General features: G+C 37.9%; 3 protein-coding genes across 8 annotated transcripts in view; all 3 read left to right on the forward strand.

Moving 5' to 3' along the window:
* The window catches only part of LOC123958505 (interleukin-18 receptor 1-like), a 28,511-nt gene extending 22,673 nt beyond the window's left edge, over positions 1-5,838 (forward strand). For 2 of the 3 annotated variants that reach the window (XM_046031883.1, XM_046031884.1), the window contains exons 3-10: positions 2,598-2,781; positions 2,987-3,131; positions 3,223-3,285; positions 3,388-3,511; positions 3,649-3,794; positions 4,280-4,417; positions 4,578-4,730; positions 4,858-5,838. In XM_046031883.1, coding sequence (XP_045887839.1) covers positions 2,598-2,781; positions 2,987-3,131; positions 3,223-3,285; positions 3,388-3,511; positions 3,649-3,794; positions 4,280-4,417; positions 4,578-4,730; positions 4,858-5,219 — 1,315 coding nt within the window. In that variant the 3' untranslated portion in view covers positions 5,220-5,838. Of the gene's footprint in view, positions 1-210; positions 253-336; positions 407-1,184; positions 1,359-2,597; positions 2,782-2,986; positions 3,132-3,222; positions 3,286-3,387; positions 3,512-3,648; positions 3,795-4,279; positions 4,418-4,577; positions 4,731-4,857 lie in introns of those variants that run through there. The other variant, XM_046031885.1, reaches the window with a different exon arrangement.
* Positions 5,839-9,450: 3,612 nt separating this feature from the next.
* LOC123958506 (interleukin-18 receptor 1-like) lies at positions 9,451-15,196 on the forward strand. Its single transcript, XM_046031886.1, has 10 exons — positions 9,451-9,564; positions 10,938-11,190; positions 11,589-11,772; positions 12,036-12,180; positions 12,265-12,327; positions 12,440-12,563; positions 12,692-12,825; positions 13,056-13,199; positions 13,359-13,511; positions 13,707-15,196. Exons 1-10 carry the CDS (start codon positions 9,510-9,512, stop codon positions 14,048-14,050), a joined length of 1,599 nt encoding a protein of 532 aa, XP_045887842.1. The 5' UTR covers positions 9,451-9,509; the 3' UTR covers positions 14,051-15,196.
* A 2,187-nt stretch (positions 15,197-17,383) lies between these two features.
* The window catches only part of LOC123958695 (interleukin-18 receptor accessory protein-like), a 13,128-nt gene continuing 12,548 nt past the window's right edge, over positions 17,384-17,963 (forward strand). For all 4 annotated transcript variants that reach the window (XM_046032233.1, XM_046032236.1, XM_046032235.1 and 1 more), the window contains exon 1: positions 17,384-17,571. The gene's annotated coding sequence lies outside the window, so the exon portion shown is untranslated. The remainder of the gene's footprint in view (positions 17,572-17,963) is intronic.

Genomic DNA, 17,963 nt, shown 5'->3' on the forward strand with positions numbered 1-17,963 from the left:
ATGTATATGTAGCCCAGGCTTAATAATGAGAAACACTATTTAGCTGTCTGACCAAGTCACTAAGGGTTAACTTTTATTTTTCTCAGCATCTTTGATGGGCTTGTAAGTTAGCAAATGGGTGGACGTTATGATGCAGTGAGCTGACCAATCAGCTGCCAGCTATGTTCCGTTACAATTACGCCTCTCGTTTCGCGTCTCTGCACATTCTTTTGGCGCCTGTACCTGAGCGTAGGAGGCTGCGTTATCCCCTTGGTAAGACGAGAAACGACATGGAGTGAATTAAACAAATTCTGTGATCATAATCGCTTATACTGACTATACCCTGTTGTAATATAGAGAGTAAATGAGAGCTGTGCCTGAATCCACTGTTGTCACGGAGCTAAAGGCGGTGAATTCCGCTAAAATGGTGAGTTGTTTACCTTGCGCTAGGCCTTTGAGTTCGCTAGCATCCATGTTAACAGGCCCAGGCTTTTGAGGCCCATTTGTATTTAACCTAGCCTGCTGAGTTTACTGGGAGTTCGCTAGCATTTATGCTAATCGGCGCTAATCGGTGAAGCTATGCAAAGGTGCTAATTGTGTAAAGTTAATGTGAGACTGCTGTATTCATATGCTAATAGGGTAATTAACCACAATAAGCTAGCGGAATACTCTTTAATGCCTGTGAAAATTACAAACTATTTTGTTTGTGGGTTATAAAAGGAATTGTTACCTTTCCATGTTGTTGCTAAATGGTTACTTTGAAAAAATAATGATGTTAAAAACTGTTGTTACTGGAAGTTAAAGAGGTAAATTTTTAGTGCATTCTTTCCACTGTTACCGGTGCAGAGGGGGATAAATGAGCACGCTAACACCTTAATGCCTCTAATTTGAAGTAATACGATTTGATCAATGTTTACGTGCAATGCCTGCAGTTTATTTATGACACTGCTAATGTTACTTAGGGTTCATAAAACTTAGTGTTTATATCAAGGATGTAATTTTTGATGCACATGTACTTTTGATAATTGAGAAATTCATACTTTTTATATATAAGAAGAAACAAGAAGCTGTTGTACAATGAGAGAGCGATTTTGATATTGCATTATAGGTGTACTGAAATATTTCATTTTATTTTATAGTAGCCCGTAGCAGTCCGTGTATTCGCTGAATGGTAATTGAGAGAAATGATTTGGCCTTGTTTATAGGTCAGGTTTTGGTAAAGAGTTGGAAGCCTTGTGCAGCTGAGATCCATTCTACATGTTCCAGACGTTTTTCCAGAGCTTTGTGGATTCCCAGTCTAGGTGGCTGGGTGGTGAGCCAACCGTGTTTGTGACTCTGACTTTAGACGGATTGCCAGGATCTTCCTCATCTTCATGGTGGTAGGACAAACACTAACACAAACTTAAAAGGGCCCCAACGGTGAGAAATGAACTCTTGTCAATAAAGGCAAGTTGAACTAAGGACGAATAGAGCTCAACGAAGTTAAAAGGAAGGTTTTTTTTTTTTAATGTGCGCACTTTATTATTTTAGTTTATTTTTCATACCTGCTTTCTTATGTATGTACCATACCTGTGTATTTAATACACTTAATGCAAACTGTCATTCGGATGTGGTATTCTTTTTATTGACATTCAATTCTCAGGCTCTTAACAATTTAGTGTATTCTGATTCTGGTCCACATTGATAAGACTACTTTAGACTATTACACCTTTGTACATTATTACTACCTCGTGATAAGGGTTACATATAACTATGTTTATGAATGACCTACTAATGTGTATTAATGTATGAACAATGCTTTATAAATGATGAATTCTGTATTTACTACTACTTGCTTTATAGTGTGTAGTTACTATAAAGTGCTAAGCTGTTGTACTTGTTGCATGCCATCTTGGTGAGCAACAATAAACAAGACTCTGCTAGCAGCTTGGTAATGATGCTGTACTTAGCGGTGCTTTGAGCACAATGCTAATGTGAGAATGCTAAAAAGCCAACAATAACAATGCGAGCATGCTGGTGTTGAGGAGATAATGTTCAACATCTTAATTTAGCTTGATAGCATGCTAACATTTGCTAATAAACACAAAGTATAGCAGAGGCTGATAGGAATGACATCACTTAATGTTGACATTAGATAAAAAGTAAAGGATTACAATTCTTCCTGAAAAGAACAATGTTGATACCAATGTTGATACCAAATTTCATAGTAATCCATCTAAAAGTTGTTCAGACGTTTCATTCAAAATCACAAGTGAAAAGTCAATGGATCAAATAATAAAGCCATCATGATTCTCCTCTGGAAATCACAAATGCCTTTACAAAAGTAGTGTGATTTAAAGTGGCTCTTATCCAGAGCTATATCTCTCTATTCAGATAGTTTTGGTTTTTTGCAGCTTGAAACCTTGTCAGCCATGAACCAAATACCATTAAAGGTCTGTTGCATTATGGTGATGGCAGACATCTGCAGATCTTGCCAACTGATATCAAAACTATCTGGATGTAGAAATAGCACACTGGCTAGAGGAAAGGTTGTATTTTGGAGAAGCCTTAAAACCTTCAATACTTTCAGAGTTTCAAATCTAAATCTTCACATTAACCTTTTCTTGATGACATGTTAGGAATGCCAGTAGCCAGTTCTGGTTCAGGCTGACAGTTTACACAACAGAGAGAGAGTATGAAGAAAGGAACATGTACTCTGAGACATGTTACACACAGGAGTCCTGCAAATTAAATTGCCCTGATGTAAACATCCCTGCTGAAAATACCCCTGATATTACCAGCAACAGCATTATCTGGCACAAGGTATTTTAACACAGCAAAATTGTGTGAATTGAGTGTGAACATGATTGTTTAATTAGAAGCTGTAACTTGCTTGATTTGTTTTTACATTATTACTATTTTCCAAAGTGTACCACAGTTGTTTTAATATACATTTGAACATGTTTTTTTTCTACATTTAAAACTAAAAATGGTAATTAAATGTCAAACTTAATTTTCTGTCTTGTAGGAGGGTGAGTCACTGCCAAAAGCCAGTTACTTTCCAAAAGTGGAAAAGAATGACCAGGGTGTGTACACCTGTATCAGGTCTTACCTGTATCATGGTCAAATATATAACATGACCTTTACAGTGGTGCTTGATGTCCAACCAAACAGTAAGAAAAACACTTTTGAGATATGTTTATCTTCAATAACTTTAATGTGTTTATTTAAAAATGTTACATGTTTTCTCTTTTTGTTGTACAGAAAAATCTGGGGAAACAGCAATACTTTCACCATGTGAAAATGATGTCTTTCATGTAGATTTAGGTTGGATTCTCTGTTATTGTGTAGATGCACAAACAAACACACGCTATATATAGCTTTAGAATGAACTACTTGTAACATTTGTGTAAACTCTGCTTTTTCTAGGTTCAACAGTGATGATTGATTGTAAAGCTGTTATGTATTCAGAGTTTGATGAGGTGTTCTGGTTAAGTGGAAGCTCATTTGTGGAAACAAATAACAGTTTCCCAGTTTTCTACAATAATACATGGTAAACATGCCACACAGATGTACCAACTAAGTTTGGAAGTGCAAATATTATACGTAGCCACATAAGCACTCACACACATATTATAGTTAGCAGTTGTCCTTCTTTATCTTCATTCTTTCCTTTCCTTTCTTTTTCAGGGAATATGATACCGAAGGAATAAAAATGACAGCATCTCTAGTCTTCAAAAGAGTGTCAGAGGAGGATCTATCAAAAAATTACACCTGTAAACTGGAATCTGTATATGAACCCGCAAGCTTTGTCACCATCACCTTGGCCCAAAAAGGTATACAAGAGGGATGAATAGATAGAACACTGGCTTTCCCCCCTTTGTTGCACATTCCTGCATAAACTGCAGCTCTTTCATTCTAAAAACATATATTTTGTACAAACTTTATAGAATATTTAAGAAGAAATATATTGAAATTGATACTACTTGAATTTGGTAGTGCATGGTTTAAAAAAGAGAAAAAAGTTAGTTTAACTATGTTTATTGTAATGCTCCAAAATATCAAAGCATATTCTCTGTATGTAAAAGTCTACAATAAACACATTTCTGATTCTGATTTACTATTGTTGCCATATGGTTGATTCCAGCAGTGTTGTGCTCACTTTACTATCATAAAGCCCGAAGCAGCTCAGCTTATGATCCTGGGATTCAATTAGCTGCACTTCAACCACACATTGAAGTTAGAGCAAAGTTTGACCTGGCGTCTGCTACTTTTAATAAATTATATTATTTTTATTTTTATGTCGTTTATGTCCCTACAGCATCTCCTTTCTCCGTCTCACTGGCTCTCGGCATTGTGGGCATTGTGGTGGTGATTGCAGTAACAGTAGCTGTTTATGTGAAGTTGAAAATGGACATCGCACTTTTCCTGCGAGACACTTGCTATAACAGCAAATCAGGTGGGATTTATGTTTTTGGTTATTTGTTTTTGAATAGCTTTTATGTAACAGGTATATATGTTTCCCAGAATTGTTTGGTAAAAGCAGCCAACCATGTTGTCTCTACCTGTATTACTATGTGACAGCAGTGACAAGCTGTTTCTGCTTGATGTTTTCTTAGATGGAAAGAGCTATGATGCCTTTCTGATGTGTTACGAGAGCGACACAGATATAGGATTAAATGAAGATGACAGAAAATGGCTGGAGAGTGTTTTGGAAGAGAGATTTGGTTACAGTCTTTGTCTTAATGATCGTGATGTCTTACCAGGGAAAGGTATGGTATTGTACCCCTAGTAATGAAAGAATATATTAACATAAAATACATACAATTTACTGCTGCTTAAAATATAGAATAAAATCATAATCAAGTAATGTGTAATCTGAACTCTGGTTGGTTGCAGCGGTAGCAGAAGCAGTGTTAGACTGCATAGAGCAGAGCCGGGCGGTGGTTCTGGTTCCTGCCTCTCCAGATCCTGGTCCAGGGTCTGGCCTGCTGAGTGTCATCCATGCAGCCCTTGTGGAGCGGCAGACTCGATTGGTTTTCATCAAAACTGAGACAACAGAAGTGTCGAGATCAGGTTCATTACCAGAGAATCTACAGCTTCTTGGTGAGGCTGGAGACTGTGTCACCTGGAAGGGCATAAGCTCCACGCCGCCCTCCTCCTCCTTCTGGAAGCAGCTGCGCTATTACCTACCTGCCCCACAGCATGCACAGAAACAAAGGCTTTTATCTCAGACAACTTATCAAGATGACAAATGTTAAAATATTTACCAAAATCAGGATGAATGTATCCCCGAGATTGCGACTTTGACCCAGATCCCTGCTTGAGGATAAGAACAGGTGAAAGAACCATGCAAACATTTGGATGAACTTTGTAAATATAATAACCTAAACAACTTGAAATTAACCATGTTTGTGTTATATTTATCTAATCATGATTTCTACTCTTTCAGCTAGTGCTTAAATTAACTGAAATGAAATTACATGAAATGACAAGCCATGTGTCCATTGATGCTAGTCCACATGCTAAAGGTAATGCTAATGCTAAAAGTCCAATGCTAATGCACATGCTAAAGTTAGCTTAGCATGCTAAGACCAGTGCCACCACTGGTTTAAATGAAGGCATGGGGCAGCCCCATGACATAGACGTTGCTCACCGCAGACATTGTCAACAACTTGTCATACTTCTGTGACGTTTAAAATATTTTCAGTGAAAATGGCCTATCAGGTGTGGACACAGCAGGGAAAGTGCATCGCCTGACCCAGGCACACCACTGACCTCAAACTGAAATATTTCTGAGTTGTTAAACATGCACTTTTCTGTAATTTCTGTTGTACCAGTACTTTTAAATCTGTCTTAATAAATGTTTTTTGATAATAACTATATTGAATTAACATGTGTAATATGCAAAGGTTAAACGTTTTATCCTCATAGTATATTGTTTTGATTTTAAATTTTGGAATTTTACTTTCGCTGTCAGATGTTCGCATCAACTCCCTGAAACAAACGAGTTCTGATAACCCACCTAACACTGCCTTCTCAGCACTAATTAGCAAACAGTTATCAAGTGATGGGTAAAGTGGATCTTTTAACAGCTAAGAACCCAGATATTTTTCTCAAGACAGCTGAGCCAAAAGGCCAGTGAATATTGGACTTCTATTCATCAAATGTCTGGAAAGACATTGTTGCACCATTTTTGTTGAATAAGTAGAATAGTGTTTGCTTTTGGGTATGACAAAGTAGATGTGTAAATATTAATTTGGAACGCAGGTAGACTATTTATATGCATTTGATTTGTGAACAGGGGGTGGGATTAAATAGGGTTTTTTTTTCTTCTTCCCACTCCTTTTCGAATATGTAAAGAAATTGTCAAGAGTTTTAAAATGTTCTTTGGCTGTAACTATTAATATTAATTTATTTATTATTGTGTGTTATTTAATAATTTTGATTTGTTCATTTGGTTGCATTTTCTTTTCGGATATTTTTTTATATTTTACATATATTTGAAATAAACACTTCATAATTATTAATAAATAATTAAAATAATTTTTTTAAAAACATGATGAGGGCAGTTTTATATGTATCAGCTTTTTTATGTTTTGCTGCCACCTTGTGGAAGAAAATCTGAGTGCAGCTTCAAAGAATGAGTGCTAGTTGAAACAGAATAAGCACTGCCATTTGCTCTTAAATTGACCTTTTTTCTTTCAAGGTCTGCTCAGTACAGCACAACTACTGCCACAACTTCAAGCTGGTACAGACGCTCAAAACAGAACAAAATACTGTAAATGAAAGTCAGTGAGGGTTGCGCACATTCAATCTCCCTTATCACTTGATTTAGTAAAATAAGCTATGGTGAAGAAGTGGGCAGGAAAAGAATAAAGTGGGGAGGCCTAGTTGGCCCAACCTACACATCAGCACATTTCACAAAAACTTGCTGTTTAAAGTTGTGATCCTTAAGATTTCAGTCCTGGTTGATTTAGGGACACTTCCCAGACAAATCCCAGAATTCTGGAGGAAGCAGTCCTTGAACAGCAACTTTGTCAGACGAGTATGATGTAAATCTGTGCATAACATTTGCACACAACAGCAGAACATGCTAAAAAGAATTTGTGACCTTGTTGAGGAGTTGGAGGTGTACAGCCTGTCGCTCTTCATCCAACAGCTCTGTGGATGCTCCTTCTTGTTTCATTAATCCCATGCAAAAAGTAAAGATTTATCTGTTTATGAAAACATGCACAAAATGAAAATTGTCTTGTTTTGCAGATGAACAACTCCACTTAGCGCTGACCTCAGTGACAAATAAATTGCATTTCCTGTGACTTATTCACAATACAAGACACTCTTGGTTTAACCAGTTAGCTACACTACTTGATATGAGGTAGCAGCAGTAGTAAATCCTGAGGTTCATATCAGTTACATAATGCTGGATTACCTTTTGCATGTGAAGAAAATTTGAAACAAGCAAGGGAATGGTGGACTCTGCCACTAACAATAAAGACTACTATATATAAAGGTAATTACAGAATGTACATAGATTTAATGGATATCGCTGATAAACACTGACCATAAATAATATCAAAAACAGGGTTTGAGTTCACAAAAATCTTAAGGATTGTAACTGATTTGTCCACTTGCCAGTGAAGACAACGTTCATATAGCAAAGTTGTTAGCAACCAGCTTATTTACACATGGTAAATGTTAAACAGACTGCATTTATAGTGTTTTTGCACCTTAAAGGAGAGCGCTTTACAATTTGTGTCTTCACTTCAACATGTGGACGGAAAGGAATCGAACCACCAACCACGTGACTGAACGATTAATGGACTCCATCAACGGTATGTCATGTTTCTGGCCAACTATTAACTCTCTTGTAGATCTCTACCAACTCCTGAGGGAACTCTCTGGCTTTTTAGCTGCTATGCTCTATTTTCTTCATCAGCGGCCTGCCAGTAGTGTGCAGTAGGGTTCTAGAGCTTTTTCAATGTAAACAGCTGCCTACTGCAGCCAAAAAGACACTGAATTGGGCGAGTAGCCTAAACCTAAACAGTAAAGTTGCCAGCTAAACAATGAGCTGACACTTGCTTTAAAGCTCTGTAAATTCTAGGGGAGCTGCAGATTCAGGTGATTATTCATAATTTTTCATCACTACAAGCAATCTCTTTCACATTGTCCCACTATTTTTGACATTCATTTGATACATTATTATCATAAATACACTGATTCTAGCTGCTTTAATGCTGCTGCTGGTGTCTGTCGGCTGGTGTTTTTGTGTGGTTATGGTTGATGTGCTTGGCTACATAGTAATGCTTCCATGTTATAAATGACTAACCTATAAAAGAAAAACACGGCACATGTGATGCTTGTCTGCACAATAAATCACTATACATAGGCTACTGCAGGTATTGAGTGGAAATATGTACAGGGGAGCTACCTTATTCTGAAAGATAAACACATAAAGGTCATGCTTTTGTGGGGAATCCACTTACTATGTGAAAGCAGTTGAATCGTTTCTGCTGTAGCTCCGGAGAAGCTTAGTCAAGTCTCCTAAAATAAACCATGATGTTCACACAAATGATACTTTCAATTCCATGGTAAGTGTGCGATCACAGGTTATTGGAGATGGACCCATAAAAGGGGCTAACGGTAATCTATCTGACTCTTGTGAGTTCCTGTTTGGGCAAATACTTCACTGGTTATCTTTTAACCTGATATGTCTACCAGTTGTTGCCAGTTCAAACTAAGAGCTTAAAAAAAAAGTATGTTGGGGCATGGTAGATAGACCTGTAGATGATTCATAAGAGATGAAATACATTATTTGGTGAGTCTATAGCCTTGTTTCTTTCTTGTTTCCACTCTGCCATAACATTTAAACCCAAACCTCATTTCTATTTTATCAGGCCATCTCTGCTTTTATTCATGTACCCCGCTTTCTTAATCTTGGATCCATTCTTGTTAAGACTTGTTGGGCTCAGGTGCAGCACACTGGCCTGGTCTGCTTTAAGCATGGAGACTGGACTGATTCTTAGCCAAAGGGGAGATGAATCGTTGTGAACTTGTTCAGTCTGTCCAACTTCTGCTGAGAGAAGGTGAATGTCTCTAGTTCTCCAAGGTGGACCCTCTGTCAAAAGAAATAAATTAGTCACTATCATATTGTTACGCTGGTTATCTACATTTCCCTTCCAGACCAGAACGGAGTAGTGCGTCTTTCATGCTTCCCTCACTGCGGATAACAACAAACTAGAAACTACAACAAAAGAGTTTGTATGAGTTTAAGTGTCGTTTTTTCGTCATTCATCGTGCAGATAAAACATTAATATCACGAAAGATATTCGAAAACCATTCAAGGACGCCAATATCATCATTCCAGAAATATTTTCTTAGAGGGGGTGTTGATCAGTGACAACAAGACACCCGTAAGTTTCACTTTCATAACTCAAACTGATTTGGCAAGATTGGGGAAATTCCACTGTAGCTCATTTGAGGTCTATTTGGCAAGACCACGTTTTTGACGGCGATAGCTCCTGATTGACATTGCGTTGCTGCAGGTTATCATGATGGTGAAATTACTCCTGGTTCCTCTCTTTTTATTCCTTACGTCATTGACAGGTAAGAGAACGCTCTTGGTGTTAATGGTGAGAATTCAACTTTATATTTGATTTGATTAGCCTATGTCATAAAAAGACACACATAATGCACTTCTCCATGCACAAAGCAAGACAAATAGGGGAAGGAGAAAAAGAAGGAAATCAAAACTAAAATACAAACCCAGACATCCCAAAACAAATAATACAATGAAATATGTACTCAACCATTATTATTTAATATTTTATAAATTGCATAGTCTATAACACAGCATTGTGTGTTACAAGTGGTGGAAGATATTTTACTTAAATTAAGGGAAACTCTTACAAGTCAAGAAATCTGCATTCAAAGAAGTAGGCTACATAAATCGTAAAATATGCTGCTTTAAATCTTGCTTAAAAAAATAAATAAATGTAGTGGAGTAAAAAGTACACTTGCCTCTGATTAGTAGTGGAGTAGAATTTTGAAGTAGCATAACATGTAATACTCAAATAAAGTACAAGTTCCTCAGTAATGTAATTAAATAGAGTACTTGAGCAAATCTACTTGACACAGGGCAAAATCACTGAAAGTGAACCTGTCTTATTTCAATACTTGCTGCCCCAAATTATAATAACAGCACCGACCATTGTTTCTGCTACATTGTGACATGCAGATGTAATTTGCAAATATAACATATACTCAAATTTTAAATGCATTAGCACATCTCCTTCTATTCCTGTTAATGCCCTGACCAGGACTAACTTCCTCAAACTTGACTCATTTTACACATCACACTGAAATCACAAGACTGATTAGGCACCATGAAATTAGGTTGTGGTTAAGAATCCCATTTCAAAACTGTGAAATCCGGCACAAATGACCCAGTTTGAGGTACACATTTAATATTGCTAGTGTTATTGACAGCAGTAAATTGTTCATTAACAGACATTTGGATTACAGATTAAAACCGTTTCAGTCCCAATTTGCCTTTCTAGTCTTTTCACATGCCACATTCAAAAGAGGGAGGATAGTGAGAGCACAGACAGCGGGTGTGACTGTGCAGCAATGGCGAATTGTTGGCCATTGCTCATAGCTCATGAGTCAAGTAGGAGGGTCCCAGAATTTTGCTTAGGGCCCCAATATTGTCTAAGTGTCTAACTCATTTTGCTCATAAGGACATTGGCTATTAATATATTGATAATCTGTTCTGTCAATAATCTGTTTATGTGCAAGTCTCACTTAAACACTAGACAAGATGCTGACGTTCCACTGGTACTGGTTTTAACCAGCCACATTTCTGTGTGATACAGTGCAATACTGATATTTTTCACCTTTGATTCTAGCTTTTCATAAGCCAGTTCATGTTATAGTTTTACACAGTAAAATGAACTAAAATTTGTAACACATGTTTGCAGGTGTGTGTCCCCGTAGACCCAGAGATATTGGTGTGAAGACAGGTGAGATGGTGGCACTGCACTGCCCTGACACAAGGTATAATCATAGTTACACCAGACTGTTTTGGACCAGTTACACCACCAAGAAGATGGATCTGACCAGCAACATGTCATCAGCTGAGCAGAGCCAGATGGGCATTCTGGTTCATAAGACGAGCCTTGTGATTTTGAATGCATCTGTAAACCATGAGGGGAATTACTCATGCTCTCTGGGGTAAAGTACACTCAGTCCAACAATGATTCTGATTGCACAGCGAGCTAGTAATGTTCGGCAATTACTCGATCCCATGTCACGGGATGCCTCCATCTGCATTGTAAGAACACATACATCATGATGGGTCAACAAAGTTGTTGCGCTTATCAATGGTTTCTCCAAATGCTGCACCTTTTGCCTGAATTTGGAGAATGTGTAACCGTGTCTTAAATTCTGGAAATACTTGTTGTTAAGTTTCTTAAATGTGTCTAAACACCCTCTCGTGTTGCCAAATGGTCCCAAATGTGTATTTTGGAAACTGACCCTTAAAGTCTTCTTTACTTTCACACTCATAGTCACTCATGGTTGAGATTCAAATGTAAAGTGAAACTTTCACTTCTTCTTTAATGACATGACAGGAATGCTAGCAGCCAGTTCTGGTTCAGGCTGACAGTATACACATCACAGAGAAAGTATGAAGAGGGGAACATGTACTCTGAGACATGTTACACACAGAAGTCCTGCTCATTAAATTGCCCGGATAAAAATATCCCTGCTGAAAATACACCAGACATTACCAGCAACGGCATTACATGGCACAAGGTATTTAAACACAGCAGATTTTTGAGTGTGAATCAGATTTGGTCATACAATAAGAAGCATAATAAGAAGTGTGGTCAGAGGATCCCTGTGGTGGGGACTTCTGACTGCATGTTTTAACCTATTTGGGTTACAAATCTCTCTAAATTTTTTAAAAACTTTTTTCCAAAGCATAGGCTACTATAGTTTTGAGGGATTTAGGATTTCTTTCTGGTTTTCATTCACCTCATGCTTGAAAAAATTCTACTTAATTTTCCATCTTGTAGGAGGGTGAGTCATTGCCGGAAACCATTTACTTCCAGAAAGTGGAGAAGAATGACCACGGTGTGTACACCTGTACCAGGTCTTACCTGCATCATGGTCAAATATATAAGATGACGTTTACAGTGAAGCTTGATGTAAAACTAAACAGTAAGAAAAAAAAATTTGGATCATTTCATCTTCAGAGAAGTTCATATGTCCAAAAAAAGATGTAAAGTCCTTTGTTCTCCACAGAAGAATGTAAGAAATCTGCAGTGATCACTTCACCACGCAAGAGTGTAGTTCAAGTAGATTTGGGTGAGCTTTTGAGCAATCTTGTACTGTGAATACACGCACTTGGATACATCTAGAAACATTTATTACCTCTCTAAATTACTACATTTATATATTTTTTAAACTCTTTTTTTAGGTTCAACAGTGGTGATTGATTGCGAAGCTGTCACATGTTCAGCGTTGGATGATGTAATCTGGTTAATTGGAAAGTCATTTGTGGAAAAAAACAACAGTTTCCCGGTTTTCTACAATATAACACAGTAAACATGTCACACAAATGTCTCAGAAATTTGGAAGTGGAAATGTTACACACGGTCACATAAGCACTCAACACACAGTATAATATAACTTGTCTTAATCCTCCTCCATTATTTCCTTTTCTTTCCAGAGAAAATAATACTGAACAGATACATATGACAGCATCTCTAGTCATCAAAAAAGTGTCAGATGAGGATATATCAAAAAATTACACCTGCAAACTGAATTCTGACCAAGTCCTAATCGTCACTTTGTCCCCAAAACGTATGTAAGATGGATGGATAGATGTGATGAGTGTTAAACATGTTGCCTTAAAATTCAAACCTGTTCAGTCATCATGCCTTAAAATTATGAAAATATTTGTTTTTTCTTTCAGCTGATTGAGCCAGTTTTCATTCACACATTAAAGTGACTATTGTCTTTCAGTCTACTGACATTGATGAGTGTTTAAATTGTTATATAATAAATTTTTACTCACCATTATTTTCCTACAGCTCGCCCTTCTCACATTTCCCTGGCTGTTGGTGTTGTAGGCATGGTGGTGGTGATGGTTGTGTCAGTAGTTATCTATGTAAAGTTCAAAATTGACATCGTCCTTTTCCTAAGAGACACTCTTGGCTGCCATAGAAGCACCTCAGGTGGGATTCATATTTTTGTTTAATTCATTTGTTTCATTTTAACTAACAACTCGTGTTTAAGAGGTACATACTTTTGCTTTCTTTGAAATGCAGACAATGTGACCTGTTTGATGTGACAGCAGTGACAAAAGCCTTTGTTGTATGTTGTTCTTTGCTTAGATGGAAAAGGCTATGATGCCTTTTTGATGTATTACAAGAGTGACACAAACGCCGGACTAAATGCTTATGACAGAAACTGGCTGAGGAGTGTTTTGGAAGAGAAATATGGTTATAGTCTCTGTCTTTATGATCGCGATGTCTTACCGGGGAAAGGTATGGTATTGTACTTCTAATAATGAAAGAATTTATTGACATAAATATCACTATACAATTTACTGCTGATTTATAGTTAAAATATACAAATAAAAGTTACAGTATTTAAGATATACTTTGAAGAAAATCTACCTAAAAATCTTAATTCAGTATAATGTGTATAATTTGTGTAATCTGATCTCTGGTTGGTTGCAGCGGTAGCAGAAGCAGTGTTAGACTGCATAGAGCAGAGCCGGGCGGTGGTTCTGGTTCCTGCCTCTCCAGATCCTGGTCCAGGGTCTGGCCTGCTGAGTGTCATCCATGCAGCCCTTGTGGAGCGGCAGACTCGATTGGTTTTCATCAAAACTGAGACAACAGAAATGTCGAGATCAGGTTCATTACCAGAGGCTCTACAACTTCTTGGTGAGGCTGGAGACTGTGTTACCTGGAAGGGCATAAGTTCCACGCCGCCCTCCTCCTCCTTCTGGAAGCAGCTACGTTATTACCTACCTGCCCCACAGCATGCACAGAAACAAAGGCTTTTATCTCAGACAATCTAGGGTGTTACTTCATGGTTAAATGTTTAGCTAAGTCTGAAGGAATAGCTTGTATCATATCTGCATCCACAAATACATTACATAAAAAGATACATTTTAGGCAAAAACTTTAAGCCCCTACTGCACACAAGGGAGAGGGTGGGATATTTTTGGTTGGATGCTTTCAAAATCTAGCAGTCTCTTGCTAGTTTCTCTAATGGTTCTTTTTAGCTGACAAATAGCAGCTGTTTTCCAAGATAATTTGTGGACTACTTGATGGAAGAAAAGTATTCATAATATCTAAAAACCTAGTCCTAGCATTGTCATCAAGGATTTGCTTTAGGCTACATGAAAGTTGAAATCACCAAGTAAAATAGTTCTATCACGACTGGTAAGAACGATAGACATAAAATCAGAAAACTCAGGTAAAAAGTCCCCGTTGTGCTTAGAAGGGCGATAAATAGTCACAATTCGAAGTATTCAAAGCTTAAAAAGTCTCGAAACAACACTTTGAGCAAGTGAAGTTATTAGAGAGATACTGGCGACTCCTGCGCCTCTTTTATCTTGTTGAGAAAAAATTTGAGGCGACGATTCTAATAAAACGACAGAGGAAAGCCAACAAGACCCTCTTTAAGAGATAAAATTATTTAAATAAAAACTCTTACTAGAGGGGGATCTAATATTAAAATGTGCAAACAGAAATTGATTGAGTCAGGGCGATCTTCACAAAACACTGTGGATTTCTGTGATGTTTAGAAAATGTACTTAGTTAGTTTCCACCACTGTAGATATGTTTCCTTTTTCCTCCAGTGGGTCATCTGACACAGGCAGCTTCCCCTGTCAGTTGTAAAGACATGTATTATGTAAAACTGATTCCTACATCAGCCCATACACTGTTACTACTGTCATTTCCAAAAGTTTCCAACTGGTGTAGTATTCTCATCACAGTTGAAGTGTTGCTTTTCATAGTGGCTCATGAATGAATGTTTTCTGTTTCAGTGGTGTCACTGGATTTTACTACTTTCTTTCTATAGATTTCTTGCTATACCACTCTGCATGTTGTATGCCATATCTTCTGTTTTTGAACACGTGTATTATGAGATGTGCTACTGTGATAGGGCAAAATATTTATGAACTCTACATCGAAATAAATTGTGTTTTATACTAGCATTAATCAATATTTCAATCAATTAAAACCTTCTCAGAATTAGTCCAGACTACAACTACAAACCCTGTTAGCCTCTCTAACCTCTCTGTTTTGGTTTGACTAACTGTAATTTTCAGCCCAGTATTGGATATTTATTGTAGACATGCAAAGTTAGTTATAAGTCAATATTTATTAAGCTATTCACATAACCTAACAGCATAAAGACTGAAAGCTGGGGTAAACAGCTAGCCTGGCTCTGGATATTGTTAAAAAGTACACGTACCAACACATCTAAAGTTCATTAATCAGCATATGTCCTATTTGTTTATTTAATTATTGTTTGTTAAAAAAAACAATGCAGATTTTAAATTACCATATTTGTTAACACACAACATATTCACTATTTGTCGTGGAAATTGTATATCGCTGGTGAGGGATTAAGCAAATAATTGGGTTGCAACAAACAGTTGTCTTTGAAGAATTTATTAATAAAAGAGAATAAACAGAGAAGTACTAAAACACATATACAGCTGGTCCAGAGACCTGCCGCCTAGGGCAGCTGACCCAGAGCAAAGGGATGCATAATCATTTACACGGTCAAGGTTTCTATGTTTTGGGGAACAGAGATCCTCTCAGCCTTGATGAATATTCAAGGACAGGAGAGGAACAACAAGAGGGTGAAAACACTAAACATCCTGCACGGTGTTGGGCTGTAAGCACAACCCCCACCTGTGAACGTCGGGCCCTCATACCACCCTCATGGAGTCTGTTTCTGACCGTTTGAGCAGACACATGCACATTTGTGACCTGCTGGAGGTCATTTTGAAGGGCTCTGGCAGTGCTCCTCCTGCTCCTCCACACACAAAGGCAGAGGTAGCGGTCCTGCTGCTGGGTTGTTGCCCTCCTACGGCCTCCTCGACGTCTCCTGATGTACTGGCCTGTCTCCTGGTAGCGCCTCCATGTTCTGGACACTACGCTGACAGACACAGCAAACCTTCTTGCCACAGCTTGCATTGATGTGCCATCCTGGATGAGCTGCACTACCTGAGCCACTTGTGTGGGTTGTAGACTCCGTCTCATGCTACCACTAGAGTGAAAGCACCGCCAGCATTCAAAAGTGACCAAAACATCAGCCAGGAAGCATAGGAACAGAGAAGTGGTCTGTGGTCACCACCTGTAGAACCACTCCTTTATTGGGGGTGTCTTGCTAATTGCCTATAATTTCCACCTGTTGTCTATTCCATTTGCACAACAGCATGTGAAATTGATTGTCAATCAGTGTTGGTTCCTAAGAGGACAGTTTGATTTCACAGGAGTGTGATTGACATTGTGTTGTTTAAGTGTTCCCTTTATTTTTTGAGCAGTGTATTTTTTTGTTCGTAATGGTAGCCTAGTATTGAAACTCAGTACTGAAAATATTAGATGGTTGTTTTTTTTCTAATAATGTCAGAAAAGGATTTTGTGTTCAGTTTAAATATGTGTGTATATGAATGAACTGCAGCCTACTATACTATGCATTCTGTGTTATCAATATACTTAGTGGCATACTCCAGAGGTTACATTTTTTGCCTCTCAGTGTGGGGAATCATTTTACAGAGTAGGCCCTATACACTTTCTATTCACAGCATGCCAACAGAAAACAACAGGCAATTCAGTGAGGGCTGTGGCGAAGTCCAGTGAAATTTGTCACGTGACCTTGTACTGCTTCATAAAAAATAAGGAATCATTTCAGGCAGTAATATCAATGGATATTAAATTGTTTTACTACATTTATATTCTTGGGAGTTTATTGTGGTCCTTGTGGTTTATTGTGTGTTTTGATTTGGTGCTGTCTGTTTGTGTCTTGTGGAGTTTGTCTATGTTGTTCTGCCTTCTGCTTGTTCTGGTCTGATCTGTCCTTTTGATATATCAGTGACTGATTTTGCAAGTTAATAAGTTTTGCAAGTTAAAAAGTTTTCCTTGCAAGTCAGAAAGTTTTGCATGTTCAACCGTTTAGCAAGTGAGAGAGATTTGCAAGTTGAAAAGTTTTGCGAGTCAAAAAAGGTCTAAATAAGAGATTCTATTGGTGGTTTGACTGACCAATCATGGATTTGCATCGAACGCATGGCCACGCCTACAATCCCCTCGCTCCGACGGCTCCGTCCACTTTCTGCAGACAGAGCTGTAGCGTGTACAGTGTGCGCTCATTTCAATAGAAATGCTTTTTAAATGTAGTATGGCAGGATTTAATGATTATTTAAATTTACTGTTGGCAAGGTCATGGAGTCTATCGCTGTCTCCTTTTTTAGAATGACATGTATAATGTATAGTAGTTAGCTAACGTTAGCCGTCTTGGCATGAAGCTTTACCTCGGAAGTCGGAGGTCGGAGCTGGGAATGACGTCACACCCGAGTTGACGGTATTCATGTTTTTATCAACTTAGAAATATAGCTAAAATTCGATCTATGTTAACTTTTAAGGACACCGAGACCATTTTACACGCCTTCATCTCATCACGCCTGGATTATTGCAACAGCCTTTTCACCTGTTTAACCCAAAAATCTATTGATCGACTCCAGACTGTCCAGAACTCAGCTGCCAGGCTTTTAACCAGAACAAAGAAATATGACCACATTACTCCTATTTTAGCTTCATTACACTGGCTCCCAGTATGTTTTAGAATTGACTTTAAAATTCTATTGATCACTTTTAAAGCTCTTCATGGTCTCTCGCCTTGTTATATTTCTGACCTTTTAGTCCCATACACACCAGCACGTACCTTGAGATCCTCGGGCAGAGGTCTGTTGTCTG

This window comes from Micropterus dolomieu, linkage group LG20 (genome assembly GCF_021292245.1).
Source record: "Micropterus dolomieu isolate WLL.071019.BEF.003 ecotype Adirondacks linkage group LG20, ASM2129224v1, whole genome shotgun sequence".
Classification (NCBI taxonomy): Eukaryota; Metazoa; Chordata; class Actinopteri; order Centrarchiformes; family Centrarchidae; genus Micropterus; species Micropterus dolomieu.

Excerpts from the sequence above, each read along its gene's own strand:
- LOC123958506 (XM_046031886.1), top strand. The coding sequence starts at position 9,510 with ATGATGGTGAAATTACTCCTGGTTCCTCTCTTTTTATTCCTTACGTCA. Across the intron at positions 9,565-10,937 it reads ATTCCTTACGTCATTGACAG|GTGTGTGTCCCCGTAGACCC; the intron begins GTAAGAGAACGC and ends ACATGTTTGCAG. Across the intron at positions 12,181-12,264 it reads GCTTGATGTAAAACTAAACA|AAGAATGTAAGAAATCTGCA; the intron begins GTAAGAAAAAAA and ends TGTTCTCCACAG.